We start from the raw sequence: 16,314 nt of genomic DNA, 5'->3' as shown, positions 1-16,314 counted from the left end.
CTGGGCCTCGTTCTCAGGCCCACCAGGGTACAGTGGGCTTAGAGCCTAGCTTCGCCTTCCCTTCTCTTCCCCGCCCTCTCCTCAGAGCCAGAATCAGAGGAAGCCTCACAGCGCTTCTCAGCCCCTGCGACACAACTCCACTATAGGGGAGTTTCTCCGGACGTTAGCATTCGGATGAAGCATTTCGCTTTTTCTCATCTCATTTAACTCGCGGTTTTCTGATTCTCGTAACCGCTCAGCAGCCCCAGGACACTGCAGCGGGTAGTGGAAGCCACACACCCCCTCGCCCCCCTTCCCCAGTAGCGCCAGGTGGGCTCGAGGCCGTTTAGGAGGCCTTGTTGCCTTGGAAATTGGGGCGGGGCTTGGGAAACGTCAGCGCCCCCCGCGCCGCGTTTGCGCAGGCGCTCGGGCCCTGGACTCGAGTTCTATCGCGAGAACTCCTCCCGGAAGTTCCACGTCAAGCAGTCGGCCGGTGAGCGGGTCGGTGGGTCTCTCCCGGACTGCTTCGTCGGCACCGAGTAAAGGCGCCCGGGCTCGGACCAACGGAGCCATGGTAGGTCCAGGCCCTGCAGGAGGGAGTGGGGCCCCTGTGGCCAAGGCCAATTTCTGGGGCTCCTGGCCTGAGGACCGTAGTCAGCAGCGGCCTGGGCTCCCGCTGCGGCCGCCGCCTCAGGCCTTGCGGGTCCTGGTCCAGTTTGAACTCTGGGAGGGAGGAGGCGGTGGGTGGTTTGAGGAGGCAGTCCCTGGAATTGAGGGGTCCCTGACTCCTCCGGTGCTTACGGCGTTTGCCAGAGGTCCTGCGATCTGCAGCGGGATCGTTGGTGTAGGGAAATAGAAGAGACCGAAAACGTTGAACTCCGTAGAAGGTTTTGATGAAACTGCCTCATTGTGCCTTTAAAACGGCGGCAGCTGATTTTGCACTCATGCTGGGCTTGTTCTGGTATAGTATGTGCTGACCGCAAACTACGAACTTAAACAGGCAAGCCCCCCTCCCCCCAAAAAAGTAAATAAAACGCATAGAGAGTCAAGAGTGGAATTTCTGATGCTTTGGGACCCCAGCTTAAGTTTCTAGGGAGAAACGAAGAGTTGGGGAGTTGTTTATAAAACTGGTTGGCGTGCTTTTCTGCATTTGCAGATATAGCGGCTGATAAGGATGACAGTCATGACAGCATTTTTTATTATCACCCCCAAATATGCTCTAAAATACTTTTGCACAAAAAGAGTTATAATAAGAAAAACAGTACGACAGTGTGAGAATTTCTTGCCAAAAAGATGTAAGAAATTCAATATTTTGTATTTAAACATTTTCCTGCTTTTTTTCACTTGTTAGGAAGCACAGGTTCAAGGATTTTGGAGCTTGAAAACCGTAGGGATTAATAAGTCCAAGTTCCTCACCTTGCAGTTAAAGGAAAAAAATAAATAAAAACTTAAAATCAAGTTCGTTTAAGGCTCATTGCTGCAGAGTTTTAACTACAACAGAAGTTGATTCCCCGGGGAAACGTGAACATTATGGATACTTCCAGAAAAATGCATAGAGAAACACAGCATTGCATAAAATTTTAGTGGGTTCACTCACAGATACCGCCCACCCCCAGTCCTCATCCATGAACTTTCTTGGGTCCCCAGGTTAAGAGCCTCTGAACAATACTCAAGTCACTTAATTATGCCACCTCGTATTACCAACGACCCACTCTGGAGTGTGCTGTGCACTGGACATTTTTGGAAACAGCCCTTGCATCTGCCTAATTTAATTTTCTTTTGCAATGTTTAATAGTATTTTTATAATTACATATGTCATTTTTTAACACATTTAAAATCTTTTATATAACTACAAAATGTGAATTTATTTTTTCACTCATTTACCGTAGAGTGTTTACTATGTGCCATGGATTTTGCTAAACATTTGCCTCCTAATTCTCACAACAGCCGAGAGAGTGAGTTATAAATGCTTATGGAGTGGTTACAATAGGCCAGGCACTGTACTAACTGTTTAACACTGAATTTAATTCCCATTATACTAACGGTAGATAATAGTCAATGGTTTTACATTTCTCAAACCTGAGAAAAGTTAAGTAAACTTACCCACTGTTGTACGTTTGAAATGAGTAGTGGAACTGAAGTTTGAGTCCGTCATCATTCTTTAGACCTCGATTATACTGTCTGTACTTAAACCCCTATACCCGAATATATAAGATGCTGTGGAGATAAACACATGAATAAGCAGTGACCCTGCCCTTAAGGAGCATCTACTCTAGAAAGCAAAAACAGACATGTGCACAAATGTTAAATGTTAAAATTAAAACCTGTAGGATCCCGTAGGAAAGGATACTTCTGGTAGGGTAATCTGAAAGATCATAGTAGTGGCAGTAGCATTTAAGCTGAGTCCTAAATGCATCCAGCTTTTGGGAGATATAAGGAGACATTTAGAGTTAAGGCTGCAGTATGAGTACCTTACTCATTTTGGTATTCCACAGTGCCTAGTACAATGTCTCATTCAAAGTAGGCACTAAAATCTTGGGAGAAATACAGCAGGAGCTCTTGGCTGTGCTTTTTAAACTGAGATTGTGCATTGGGGGTACGTAGAGTTATACTGGGGTTGCTCAGTCCCCTGGACCACCTTCCTGAAGCATCACTTTTACTCAGTAATCAAGCATTTAAAACATTTTTAATGGTAAAATATACAGAGTTTATAAGTGTACAGTTTCCTCATTTACTAGAGGAAAAAGCCTCCACCGTGGTTCCTGGCATGTAATAGACACATCATGTTTGCTGACTCTGAAGAGACCAGAAAAAAAGAGTTAACATTTGTGATGATAATTAATGGGACAAAATTCAGAAATGGGTGAAGTAAGAGGTCCTGCTTCAGCAAGGTATGTGAAGATGATGGTTTGAAAGTAGCAAGTTTGAGATGGAGAAGAAGGTAAGACAGTGGAAACGTTTTTGTGGCTATTGTAGAGAAGAGCCAGAGAACTCGGATCTTTTAAAGGAAAGTAAGAGGTATAAGTTGTTGCCAAAAGTGAGGGAGGCCTGTATAGAAGTCAGAACAAGGTTCGAAGCAGTCAGTGACCCAGATTTGATAGAGATCCAAAACGATGAATAAAAGCCTTGTGAGGTGTTTGCTTTTTCTCAGGAAATTATCTCTGCGGAAATTATCTAGCAGTCTTCATTTGTGTAGAAAAGTAACGTTAAGTTTCTGTCCCATTCATGATCATCACGGAAGATCGCAAAAATAAAAATTTGATGATAACTCAACTTGCCAAATAAACTTTTAGGTTGTGTGTAAAACCTGTTGAAGGAGAAACATTTTAAATCAGTCTTCCTCAGATCTGCTTCCAAGAGAGAATTAAGACTACTGCCCTAAGCCATCATTGTATATAATGAATTAACTTTTCTCCTAGAAAGGTATCCTTGGGAGAATTGAGAAAGTAGTTATTCAGATCATTTTCTTTCTGTGGTTTAGATGAGGAATCCATGTTGAAAAAGGCTGTTTTAAACTATTAGTATTTTATGACTCAAGAGAGTATTTTAGCTTCGGTTTAAAATTGTAATTTCCATTTGGTTCTTGTAACTTAAATACATTAAAATATTATGAACATTCCCATTTGGCTCCAAAGCCCTTCATGGACATGGATATAACCCCTATTGATCCCACATTACATTGCCTAGCATTTACTAATATTATTGCCAAAATAAATCTAATACTTTTCTCTGAAGAACTCAATTTTTTAAAAAAATAATTGAGGTATAATTGACATATGACATTATATTAGTTTTAGGTGTCCAATATAATGATTTGATATTTGTGTATATTGTGAAACAATCACCACAACATGGCTAAACACCTGTCACCATACATAGTTACAAAAATGTGTTTTTTCTTGCAATGAAAACGTTTAAGATCTACTCTCTTAGCAACTGTCAAATATGCAACACTGCATTATTAATTACTGTGCTGTACATTACATCTCCATGACCTACTTATTTTATAACTGGAAGTTTGTACCCTTTGACCCTCTTCACCCATTTCTCCCCCTTCCACATTCCACCTCTGGGAAGTACCAGTCTGTTCTCAATATCTGTGAGCCAGGTTTTTGTGTTTTGTTTTTTGTGTTTTTTTTCATATACATCAACCAAAACAATATATCACAACATATTGACGGCCGAAGCAGATATGGGAAAACAACTGTCTTCTATTAAGTCAGAATTTAAAGAGTTTTGCAAAAATGTGAAACATTGCTACTCTTCTCACTAAATTTCTTTTGAAACTATAGTTAGTTTTCATAACAATATCTTACTTACATTAACATGTAATGGGTTTAGTTCATTTTTGAAAATGAAATAATACACAAATATTTTAACGTCTCAGTTTTAATTTTTAACATGGTAAATATTAATAAATATAATCTACCTAAAAAGAAGCTTTTTAGTGTCCTCAAAAATTAAGACTGTAAAGGTGTCCTAAGACCAAAAAGTTTGACAAGTGCTGCTACAAATTAAAAATTTTTAAATACTCATATTTTTTATATATATGAGTGAATAAGTAGGTGCTTTAGACTTCAAACTGTGTCTGTAATTTAGCAAAGTAAAAACTGAATTGTTTTGTAGCATGTTAATGCACTGTTTTTAGTTAAGATCTCAAGCATGTTTTATTTGGCATAGCAATTTAATGTTTGGTTGTTTTTTATGTTTGTCCTTAGCCTCTGCGACTCGATATCAAGAGAAAGCTAACTGCTCGATCTGATCGAGTTAAGAGTGTGGATTTGCATCCTACGGAGCCATGGATGTTGGCGAGTCTTTACAATGGTAGTGTGTGCGTTTGGAATCATGAAACACAGGTAGGAATTTTTAAAGACTTTATTAGAAATACTATCTTAATCTGTTTATAATGAAAGAGAAGAAATATAACAGAGTTCAGTAGTATATGCGTACTGCTTTCTTAAATAAATTGGTACAGAGTATTTTTAATAAAGATAAACTAACATTTATGAGGGTAGAGCTTGTGGGAGAAACTGTTCTGGGCTCATTATATCCAATATTTAAGTGTTAAGTTCTGAGATAGGTAGTATTAGCTCTACTTTGAAATTAAGGAAACTGACACCAATATAAGATCACTTGCTCTAGATGAAAGTATTTAATGGTGCTTAATTTTCCATTCAGTGAGTATTCTAACAATCTTAAGAATGAGATTTTTACTTTTATTAAATTTTCCCCAAGTGCTTACTGTAATGCATAATGCAGGTAACTTTCAGTCAGCTGTACAAGTTATAGATTATATCAGAGAGAGATTTGTAGTCAGCTTTTCATTACATATGAGAATGTGCCTTTTACAGATTATCTGCCTTAAATGCTTTCATCTGAGTAAATAATAGGTCAGCTTAGTTTGTCTTACCTTTTCCGGTCTTTGTTGGCCATCCTTAATCTTTTTCTTTTAAAGTACAGAACATACCATACAGTTTTGAGTCTATTTACACAGTAATTATCCCCAACATCCAAGATTAAGTTCTTAAAATCCAGATAAAATTCACATTTGAGGGACTTAAGATGGCAAAAATAGGCCTTGGGGAACCAAGTTCAGGAGTAAACCTAAAAACACCCTTACAGCTTATATCACTCTAATGAAACAGTAAGGACTACACACTCAGCCAAGTCCCACCAGTGACATTTTATTCACATTAACACTTTGTTCTCTGCTGTATCCCAGTGCCTATGACATTACCTGACACACAGTAAGTGCTCATTAATTATTTGTTGAACTAGTGAATAATAAACTTTCCTTTTAACAGTATATCACTAATTCAGAATTTCTGTCCTGTGACTTCAGATCTTTATCTTGTGAATTCCTTTTGCCTTGATGCGGAGAGTATGCTTGTTAACTGCTTTTGTGGGGGTGGGGTGGGGGGGAGGATCTACTCTCTCCATGTGTTTAAAACCTTTCAGATTTTATGCTTAGCAGATATACTGGTACCTGCTCCACCCACACCGTGCTTCCCAATGCTCCCTGGAGTCCCCTCTGTCAGCTTCATTTAACCATTTCTCAGCTCTGTCATTTCACTATAGTTGTGCTCTAAAGCCCGGGTGTACTTCCCTTATCGTTCTCCAGGCTTTACTGTAACATAACTCTGCTTTATCTGGGTCATCTACTTTGCTTCGTTTTTCTTTTTGTACCCTTCTGTGCCCTTCTGCAGGGCCATCTACTTCCCCTTTCATAATTAATCTCATTGGTAATTTTTTGTTTAATTTCCTTCTTTCCTTCAAAAATGGAGGTTCTCTGAGGACAGGGATTATCCTAGTGTTAATTCCCATTGTTATTCCAAGTGGGTACCTGGCAGACAGGCTCATAGTAGATACTCAGTAAGTTTTTGTTGAATGGTTGACCTGTTTTTGGTTCTCCCTGCTTTTCCTCCTCTTTTTATCACCAACAGAAGTTACTTGCCACTCGTGTATTGAGAGCAAAATTCTTGAAAGAGCCAAAATGGTTTTTGGAAGTAAATTCAAATGTACTTGAATTTCAAATAAGGAGATATTATACTCTTCGAGGTGATGGGTGCAGCAGTTAAAAAATCAGTATGTTATATATACAATGGAATATTTCTCAGTCATGAAAAGGAATGAAACTGAGTTATTTGTAGTGAGGTGGATGGACCTAGAGTCTGTCTATAGAGTGAAGTAAGTCAGAAAGAGAAAAACAAATACCGTATGCTAACGCATATATATGGAAGCTAAAAAATTGGTACTGATGAACCTAGTGACAGGGCAGGAATAAAGACACAGATATGGAGAATGGATTAAGGACACGGGGAGGGGGAAGGGTAAGCTGGACGAAGTGAGCGAGTAGCATGGACATATATATGCTACCAAATGTAAAATAGATAGCTAGTGGGGAACTGCTGCATAGTTTCCCTGCTAATTAAATGATGTGGGCAAGCCTTTGAACCATGTTGAGGCTCGGTTTACTTACCTAAATGAAGATGATATGTTGCCTTCTTTACTTCGCAGGATTGTCAGAAGGATTAAATCAAATTGATAAAATTGTGTACGAGACCTATAAGGCACCATACAAGTGTTTCTTTATTTTCTTACATTTCGCTGGTGGTTTACATGTTGAGTGTGTAGCGTTTCCTCCTGTTTAGCTTGTTTAGCTTATGGAATGGGAAGACCATCCCTTAGGTCATTTGTATCAGCCACAGCACTTAACGTGGACCTGAAACATGACTGTTAGTTCTGTAGCTGCTTTATTTTTTATTGCTCAGCAGATCCCTGAGTTTGTTGGCTCCTCACGAGCTTTCGTGGATTTGTCTGTCATCTTATAGGTTGCATGTTCTACCTGTTTGCAGTGTCTGTATCACTGTCAGCTGGTAGTGGTTGTGCAGGTTGGAGCTTATGTCCCCACTTATTCAGCCTTTGACTGAAGAATCTTTGAAGTCTTGCTCAGGAAGCCAGAGTGGGCTCAACAGTTCTTATGAACCAGTCCCTATTTTTAAATTTGGTGCACATGGTTAATCAATCAGAATATGCTCTTTTCATTATTCTCTCGTACAGAGAGAGAGATTGAAAAGTGATAGTTTGATTTGTAGAATTTTAAAGAACAAGGCATCAAAGTGGGAGGACAAAGAGATGCATTCATCCCTGCTCTTTCTAGCAGGGTCTCCTAGTTTTCGACCTTTATCCTGTGTATATAATTCTATTCTGAGCAACTTTAAGGGACATCTAAATCACCGTGTGCTCGTACTTCACTAAAAGGAAACAGCATCTGTATGGAAGCATATTGCTGAAGTGTACAAAAGAATTATATCTTGTTTATAAGTTTATTTTATGAGTTTATGGGTTTAATTTTTAAAAGAAGAAAACTAGGGGCTAATTCACTCAACAAATACTTATTACACATTCATTGTTTTTCAGCCGCTGTTCTAGGCTCTAGGTATACAGTGGTGAACAAGATTCCTGCCCTCAGGGGGCTTAGCAGGAAAGATTGACATTAAACACGTAATTATGAAGGTGCTATGTTGTGAAAGTGGAGTATAAGGTCCTCTGGGTGGGTTTTCAGGCGGAGGGAACATGAGCAAAGGTAAGGCACTGGGAGTAGCCAAGGATGAAGCTAGAGAAGTAGGAAAGGGCTGGAGCACAGAGGATGGGGAACTTCATCTTGTTGACATTTGCTTTCTTTTATCATTTATAAGTATTTGCACTTTGAATCTGTTAAAGAAAAGATCTTTGGTCTATTTTTTTCATTTGACTGTTGCACTTTTATATTTTAGCCTGAGAACATTTTGTGATTAGTAGTGATCTAAAAAATCGGATGTTTTAAATATAACAGGATAGATTTTTCAGTTATCTCATGACTCAAAGTGTATATTCTTGTGAATTTTTTAAGACACTGGTGAAAACATTTGAAGTATGTGATCTTCCTGTTCGAGCTGCCAAGTTTGTTGCAAGGAAGAATTGGGCTGTGACGGGGGCGGTAAGTAATTCCTTGCGCTTCTAACCCATCTCTGAACCTGTCAGTGGCTGCTTTGGCAGCGAGTCGCAGAGCTTTGACTCTTGCTTTGTTTTGTTAATTAGTGCCTTGTTTTGGAACCTGGGCTTTATACCCTGAGCCTATAATATACTTTTTTGTGCAATTTACTTCATAACAGTAATGATGGTGTTAAACTTTCCATTTCTAGGATGACATGCAGATTAGAGTGTTCAACTACAACACTCTGGAGAGAGTTCATATGTTTGAAGCTCATTCAGACTACATTCGCTGTATTGCTGTTCATCCAACCCAGCCTTTCATTCTAACTAGCAGCGGTAAGAGATGACCCCTTTTGGTCATGTGCGTCTCTTTGAGTAATTCATTTTCATTCAGTGAGACATGCAATTCTTTTACTGCTGTTACAAGCAGAGTTCTAATTCCAAGCAGCCTTTAAACGATTTAAATCCATTAACGTTCTATCAGTGCTGCTTACTTTTGTATTTTAATGAATATCAGCTCTACTTAGGATTTGTATAGCAGTTGCTCCAGTTCCCGTCAGGGAAGACCTGAAGGTCTAGATGCTGAAACGTCTACTGAACAGAAAGCTAATTTACATGCTGATTGAGTGAGTTTTTGGCAGATTGCCATATACCCTAGTCAATTTTATCTTTATACTCAGACTAGTTTGCTCCTTGGTATTATGTATAAAATAGTGGAGCTTTTGGAAGGCATTTAAAACCAGTTGCACTGAACTGGTAATAGCTCTTTGAAACATTTTTAATTTAGAGATTGAGAAGTAACTCAAAACTTTTTTTTAACCAATCTTGTATTAAAAGAGAAATGCTTATTTCTGAAATAGTCATTGCCATCATTATTCATTCATACTTAGACTCTAATCAAACTTGTTCCTCTTTCATCATTCTGTAAAGCCCATTGAGTCTGTCTTAAATATTTTTCCATGAAATTTGTATATTTGCTATTAGTAATCTCTCTCTTTTATCTCCACTCTTTAGAGAGTTAAATTTATTCTTAGAATAAATAAGCATTTTGAAAAATCTGTTCAATTCCGATTCTGTTTCTTTAAGTCATGGAATATATGATTTGTGTTAGATTTGCTGCCTTAAAGGGCACAGAGACTCTGCACCTTAGTTCTGAATGAAAGAAATAGAAATTGCAACTAACTGGAGACTTTCTTTTGGTCTAGATGACATGCTTATTAAACTCTGGGACTGGGATAAAAAATGGTCTTGCTCACAAGTGTTTGAAGGACACACCCATTATGTTATGCAGATTGTGATCAACCCCAAAGATAACAATCAGTTTGCCAGTGCTTCTTTGGACAGGACCATCAAGGTAGGATGTCCACTGTTGGTGTCAGTTATGATTGTTGGTGAAATATAGTTGTGTCAGGTATTTTACTACTGGCTGCCCAGAAAGTTATTCCTGTCTGAGAATTTTCTCTCAAAAGCTCATTTTGAAGCAAAATAGGACTTCTCATTTTGATCCAGAGGGGCATACTCTGTTGAGAAGAACAGTGTGGCAGCTCAGTGCTCTTAATGAAGGAGTGTTTTTCCATGTGGAAGCAATATGGTGTAAGACTTTTTAAACCTCTTCACACCCAGAATAAGAAAATGCCTGTATCTTCTCTAGGTCACTGTTTCCTCTCCTTTAGTATATTTGTTGTTGACTTCTGCTGATTATTAATCTGTTTTACATTTAAATGTCATCTGCCTGCATTCTTTTTCTTACTTCATTTCTCCATACTGCTTCCAGTTATCTTTCTAAAACATGGATTCCATCGTGTCAGTTCCCAGTCTAAAGATAAAGTCCAAATGCCTTGGTGTGGAATACAAGGGTTTCCAAGACTAGCCTTAGCTAATGTTATAATATATCTGCAGTAACCCTGGTCTACTCACCATTTTCTGGAGAAGCCCTGAATGTTCACAGAACCTTACCTAATTCAGCTGGTCCTTCTGCCTGCAGTATTCTTTATTCTGCCATTTTGATTTCTTTTCCTCTGGAGAATTACTCATCTTTCAAGGCTTATTAGCACAGTTATTTACTCTGAGAAGCTCTCTTCAGACATTCATTTCACCTCTAGACAGAGCCAGTCATTTTCATCCCGTTCCTTCCATCGCTTTTTGCCTCTATTATGGCCTTCATGTTGAATAATAATGAACGTGTCTCCGGAAATTTTTATCCCTGAAATGTTGATGTTTGGGGCAGGAACTGTGTGTTACCCCCTCCCCCAAACAGACACACGTTAGCAAGCAGCACAGTGCCTTGCCTATACTAGATGCTTAATACATGTTGCAGTGAGTGTAAATACATACCTTTTCCCACTGTAATATTTAAAATATTTCTATATGCGTAGATTTAAAATATACATTACATAAACTTTTGCTTGCATGTATAGGCTTACATCTATATAACATTTTTATTAGTTTTCCTTTAACTTTTATAAAATGTTATATGCTGTTTGTCTGACAATTTATTATTAAATGCTATATGTTGAATATCTTAGGACTTCGGCTTACTTTATTTTTTTTCCTTTCACTGGATTGTCCTTGCTTTTGACATAGGTTGAAACTTTGAAATTAGTTTTAAACTTTCTTCACTAAATTAGGTATATCTTGAAGACAAAAATTGTCTTATCTTTGGCTCTAGTAAAGTTTGTTTACACATCTTTATACTCCACACAGGGCCTCCCACGTAGTAGACATACAAAATAAATATTTGTAAAGGTAAAGCTCAATACCAGTGCTGTAGTAATATTTGACTACTTTTCCATACTTTTAATTTTTTGAGTAAGCAGTAGTTTTCTCCTTTTAATACGTCCTACTAAGTCCACTTTCATTAGCTTTATATTAAATCTCTCGTGAAGTCATTTCCTGCCCTTAAAGCAGTGTTTCTCAAAGTCAAGACACCTGGGGTGTCTGTTAAAAAAATCTAGATTCCTGGGCTTCATTGTAGAGCCACTGAATCATAATCTCTAGGGATAAAGCCTGGAAATCGGCATTTTTCAGAGAATGCTATAGTGATTCTGCCCCCTGGAAATTCAAGGAAAGTGAGAAAAAACAAAAACAAGTGGGTGAAAAGATGAGCATCCTTGAGCGCCTCTCCCGGCTTTGGCACTTATATGACCTGTCAGGGGTGTGGTGGAGCGGCCTTCTGAGAAGCAAGGCCCCATGTTGACTGGCAGATGCTGTTGCTCTCTGAAGGTGTGGCAGCTGGGCTCCTCGTCACCAAACTTCACTCTGGAGGGACATGAAAAAGGCGTGAACTGCATCGATTACTACAGTGGGGGCGACAAACCATACCTCATTTCAGGTGCAGATGACCGTCTTGTGAAAATATGGGACTATCAGGTACAGTGTTTTCATAACTTCCTTGCCATAGGTTAGATATGCTTCTTACTGTTTCTTCCAGGACAGTTAAAACTTGGGTTGTTGAACTCTGTTTATAGCATAATAACTTAAGGCATCAGAATTTGCACCTAAACTGTGGTCTCAGACTTTCATTTATATTTGAAAACCAGCAGACAAATGAATAAATGTCAAGACATCACCACGGTACAATCATTTTGCCACAAAGACTCTTGTAAACCTAGGTATGTTACTACACTTTTTATCTCCAGAGTATGTTAAATTTTTATTTTTTTGTTTCTCACATCAAAATTTCAATAAACAGTTAATAAAATGAGGCCTAGAAACCAGTTGTACTGAGATACTCAAATTTGTGTTTAAATACAGGATAAAAATATTAAAAACATTATCTTAGGAATTTGAGGGAATGATACTTAGATGAAGACCGCATCTTACGGGGGTGTGTTGTGTTTTCTTCTTTAAATGTGATAGTTACATTTACATTTGCCTGTACTATCAAATAATTAGAGAAAATGTGTACACGGTAAGATGGTTCTATTTCAAAAATCTCTATTGAATACTGTTTAGATGTCATAACCACTCTTATTTATTATGTATCTGTGCACTGGGAAAATTAAGGATGAGTTATTGTTTGCCACTAATAATAAAAGTGTTTTCTGTGTACTGATTACAGAATAAAACATGTGTACAGACACTGGAGGGACACGCCCAAAATGTGTCTTGTGCCAGTTTTCATCCTGAGCTGCCAATTATCATCACAGGTTCAGAAGATGGTAAGTTAGAAATGAAAATGAATATTTATTCCTGTGTTTAATATCATTACTAAGTGGATATTTAAGCTGGCTAGTGCCCTGCATTTTCATTGGAAGTTTCAAAGGATTTTGATATTTTTATTAGAGTAGACTACTTAAGCTATAAGAGAGTAAAGGGGCATTATTATCAGCATCATTCTAATGTGTTTTGACTCTGTTACTTAAATAAGAGGACACCCAGAAGTGCTAGAGAAAAGCTGAAAAAGCCTGTGCTTTGGAGTCTAAAACCCCGGGGTCAGATTCAGCCTCAGCCACTTCATAGATGTGTGGTTTGGGTACATTATGAAATGGGAATAGATATATCTGCCTCATAGGATTACAGTGAAAGGATGTGAAGAAATCACGTATAGAAAGCATCTGGCACATAGTGGGCACTGTACCCAGGAATCCTGTCATTATTTCACACTTAAGATCACATTTCTTAGTTTTAGTTTCTTATAAATTTTCTATTATTTATTAATGTTGCTTTATAAAATCACAGACTATAGATCAAGAAATTAAGCTGCCAGGAAGTGTGTTCTGTTTGAATATAAAGACTTCCATGTGGCTGGTTCACCTGACAGTTCATTCTTGGATGTTCAAATCAAAAGGGCATATTCACATGGTTCTTTTCAGGAACCGTGCGTATTTGGCATTCAAGCACCTATCGCCTTGAGAGCACATTGAATTATGGCATGGAGAGGGTATGGTGTGTGGCCAGCCTGCGAGGGTCCAACAACGTTGCTTTGGGCTATGATGAAGGGAGCATCATTGTGAAGGTAATCTCTCATTACACTGTCTCTGAATAGATGGACATAGGGGAAGCAGTTATCTTCCAAGTCACCAGTTTTGTTAAACTGGCACTTCTGTCATTAAGCTCAAGAGATTAAGCACCAGAGATTTAAAGTGGAAGAAAGGAGCCCTCCATTAAATGAAAATAGAAAATGTTTATTTTGTCGTGGTTTTATTTTGTTTTCCTTTTCATTGCTAAGAGTCATTTGTCATTCCTCCAGCTTGGTCGGGAGGAACCTGCCATGTCCATGGATGCCAATGGAAAGATAATTTGGGCCAAACATTCAGAAGTCCAGCAGGCCAACCTAAAAGCAATGGGAGATGCTGAAATTAAAGATGGAGAAAGATTGCCACTGGCAGTGAAGGATATGGGCAGTTGTGAAATATACCCTCAGACTATCCAGCACAATCCTAATGGGCGGTAAGCCACCACCAAAATCTCTCTCTGGGCTTCTGTGTATGTTTGCATATCTACGGCATATCCCACCCCTGCCCTTTGGTGGGCATTCCTCATTGAACTTTTGCCATGGCCTCACAATCCTCAACACAGCAGCAGGCAGCCATGCCAGCTGATGGGGTTGGCATGCAAGGTGAAGCATAGTTGCCTTCCTGGCCTTATCCCACCACACAGTTTTGAACAGTTGAATAGTTTTGTGTTGACTCTTTATTTCAAATGTGTTAGTATATGTCCTTACGCTCCTTCAAGGCCTAGAATCATGTCTTATCCTGAGACTTAGTGGGTGCTCTCTAAACATTTGCTGACTCATTGCTCTTAAGAAGAAGAGTTGTGAGGTCTTTGTCTTTTGAAAAAATTTTGGGACTGCTAATAATTCTGCTTCTTCTCTGTAATTTGAATCATCAGCTCTGTTTCTCCCTTAAGATTTGTAAAGCACTGAACATCTTGTGAGAGGAGAGTTTCTAGTACAATAAGTTTAAACCTGTGAGTTTTAAAAATTATTTTACAATAGATCTGGGCATTTTATAATGCTGTCCTGAGTATTAAAAAAAGACAGAGCATATAAACCAAGTACGCTGCCTAGTTCAGTAAATGGTATCCATAATTACTTGTAATAAAATTTTATGAAGATTAAGAATGCATTGCATTTTTTCCCCTTAATATCATAAAACGTTTCTTGCTTAAGTTTTACATTTCACCTTTGGCCATCTAATAACAGCCAATATGTCTATTGAGAAAATTTTGACTATGCAACATTCTTTTTTTCTTACATTTAAATGTTAAAATATCCTGTTTATTTTGATAAATTTAACAGTCATTAAAAACTGGGGTAAGATATCTTTATTCATTTGAATGATCAGCTTTAAAATGAAGATAGCCTTGCAACAACATAGTGCCTTCCTATGGTGTAAATGTAATGAGCAAACTGCCAGGCATCTTGGTGCCCAACAGATGCTCGTCGAATTAGGGGAATCTTTCCCTGTGTGGCTCCACCCTCTCATCTTCCTGACCCTTTGTTTATAAGAGAGGCCACTGCAGTAACATTTTCAGCTGTAACCCCCTCTTCATAGTCTGCTTTTGATTTATTGGGTGGAATATTTATGTCTAGCTCCATATTCAGAGAAATATATAACTTTAAAAGATAATAGGTTCATTTGTAACAGTCAACTGAAATAACGTTTGTTATTAGAAATATTTTACCATAAAGATGAATCATTGTTTCTTAACTTTTACATGTCATTGGTCCTCTGTACTTCCCTCCCTGGGTTCAATAATTTCTAGGTTTGTTGTGGTGTGTGGTGATGGCGAATATATCATCTACACAGCAATGGCACTGAGAAACAAGAGCTTTGGATCTGCCCAGGAGTTTGCATGGGCCCACGATTCTTCAGAGTAAGTTTTGGCTGTGTCATATCCAGCTTGCCCTGATTGCCAATGGGTGTTTGTATAGCTGTATTAAAGAGGTTTGCAAGGCTCAGTGTAGGCTCTGCTGCACCATGTTAAAGAACAGTTCTCACCAGAGCTGTATTGGAAGATTGGTCAGGGGCAGCTATGCAGCCTGAGCTGCCTCTGCCTTTTCTGTGTTCAGTATTGAGCTGGCTCACTTAATCTGATACAATAATCACATTAAACCGGGGACCCGCACCTATTTCCTTGGTGGAGCCCATGGCAGGGCCTGGTACTTATGGGCTGAAGGCAAAGTAGGCCCTCAAATCAAGACCGTGGCAGGCCCTCCCCAGGACCTGGCATCCTGAGCTGCTGCTGCCCTTTTCTGAGCTACTGGGGAGAGATGCTAGATTCTGATGTAATCTTGATGAAAACCTTAATGAATCTTTTTTTTTTAATATCTTTATTGGAATATAACTGATTTACAATGTTGTGTTGGTTTCTACTGTACAACAAAGTGAATCAGCTATATGTATACATATATCTCCATATCCCCTCCCTCTTGAGCCTCCCTCCCACCCTCCCTGTCCCACCCCTCTAGGTGGTCACAAAGCATCGAGCTGATCTCCCTGTGCTATGCAGCTGCTTCCCACTAGCCATCCATTTTACATTTGGTAGTGTATATATGTCAGTGCTACTCACTCACTTCATCCCAGCTTCCCCTCCCCGCCGTGTCCTCAAGTCAGTTCTCTACGTCTGCATCTTTATTCCTGCCCTGCCATTGCAGGTCTGTTTACAATAGCCAGGACATGGAAGCAACCTAAGTGTCCATTAACAGATGAATGGATAAAGAAGATGTGGCACATATATACAATGGAATATTACTCAGCCATAAAAAGAAACGAAATTGAGTTATTTGTAGTGGATGGACCTAGAATCTGTCATACAGAGTGAAGTGAGTCAGAAAGAGAAAAACAGATACCGTATGCTAACACATATATATGGAATCTTAAAAAAAAAAGTTCTGACGAACCTAGGGGCAGGACA

General features: G+C 38.8%; 1 protein-coding gene across 1 annotated transcript in view; it reads left to right on the top strand.

The window, feature by feature from the left end:
* The first annotated feature begins 431 nt into the window (after nucleotides 1-431).
* The window catches only part of COPB2 (COPI coat complex subunit beta 2), a 28,680-nt gene continuing 12,797 nt past the window's right edge, over nucleotides 432-16,314 (top strand). Inside the window, exons 1-10 of the mRNA XM_036850099.1 lie at nucleotides 432-553; nucleotides 4,698-4,835; nucleotides 8,372-8,458; nucleotides 8,664-8,790; nucleotides 9,660-9,808; nucleotides 11,677-11,823; nucleotides 12,515-12,614; nucleotides 13,269-13,411; nucleotides 13,646-13,845; nucleotides 15,163-15,273. Of these exons, the coding sequence (XP_036705994.1) occupies nucleotides 551-553; nucleotides 4,698-4,835; nucleotides 8,372-8,458; nucleotides 8,664-8,790; nucleotides 9,660-9,808; nucleotides 11,677-11,823; nucleotides 12,515-12,614; nucleotides 13,269-13,411; nucleotides 13,646-13,845; nucleotides 15,163-15,273 (1,205 nt within the window). The 5' untranslated portion in view covers nucleotides 432-550. The remainder of the gene's footprint in view (nucleotides 554-4,697; nucleotides 4,836-8,371; nucleotides 8,459-8,663; nucleotides 8,791-9,659; nucleotides 9,809-11,676; nucleotides 11,824-12,514; nucleotides 12,615-13,268; nucleotides 13,412-13,645; nucleotides 13,846-15,162; nucleotides 15,274-16,314) is intronic.

This window comes from Balaenoptera musculus, chromosome 4 (assembly GCF_009873245.2).
Source record: "Balaenoptera musculus isolate JJ_BM4_2016_0621 chromosome 4, mBalMus1.pri.v3, whole genome shotgun sequence".
Taxonomy (NCBI): Eukaryota; Metazoa; Chordata; class Mammalia; order Artiodactyla; family Balaenopteridae; genus Balaenoptera; species Balaenoptera musculus.
Note: the sequence above shows the minus strand (reverse complement) of the source record. Positions and strands in the feature narration are given on the sequence as shown.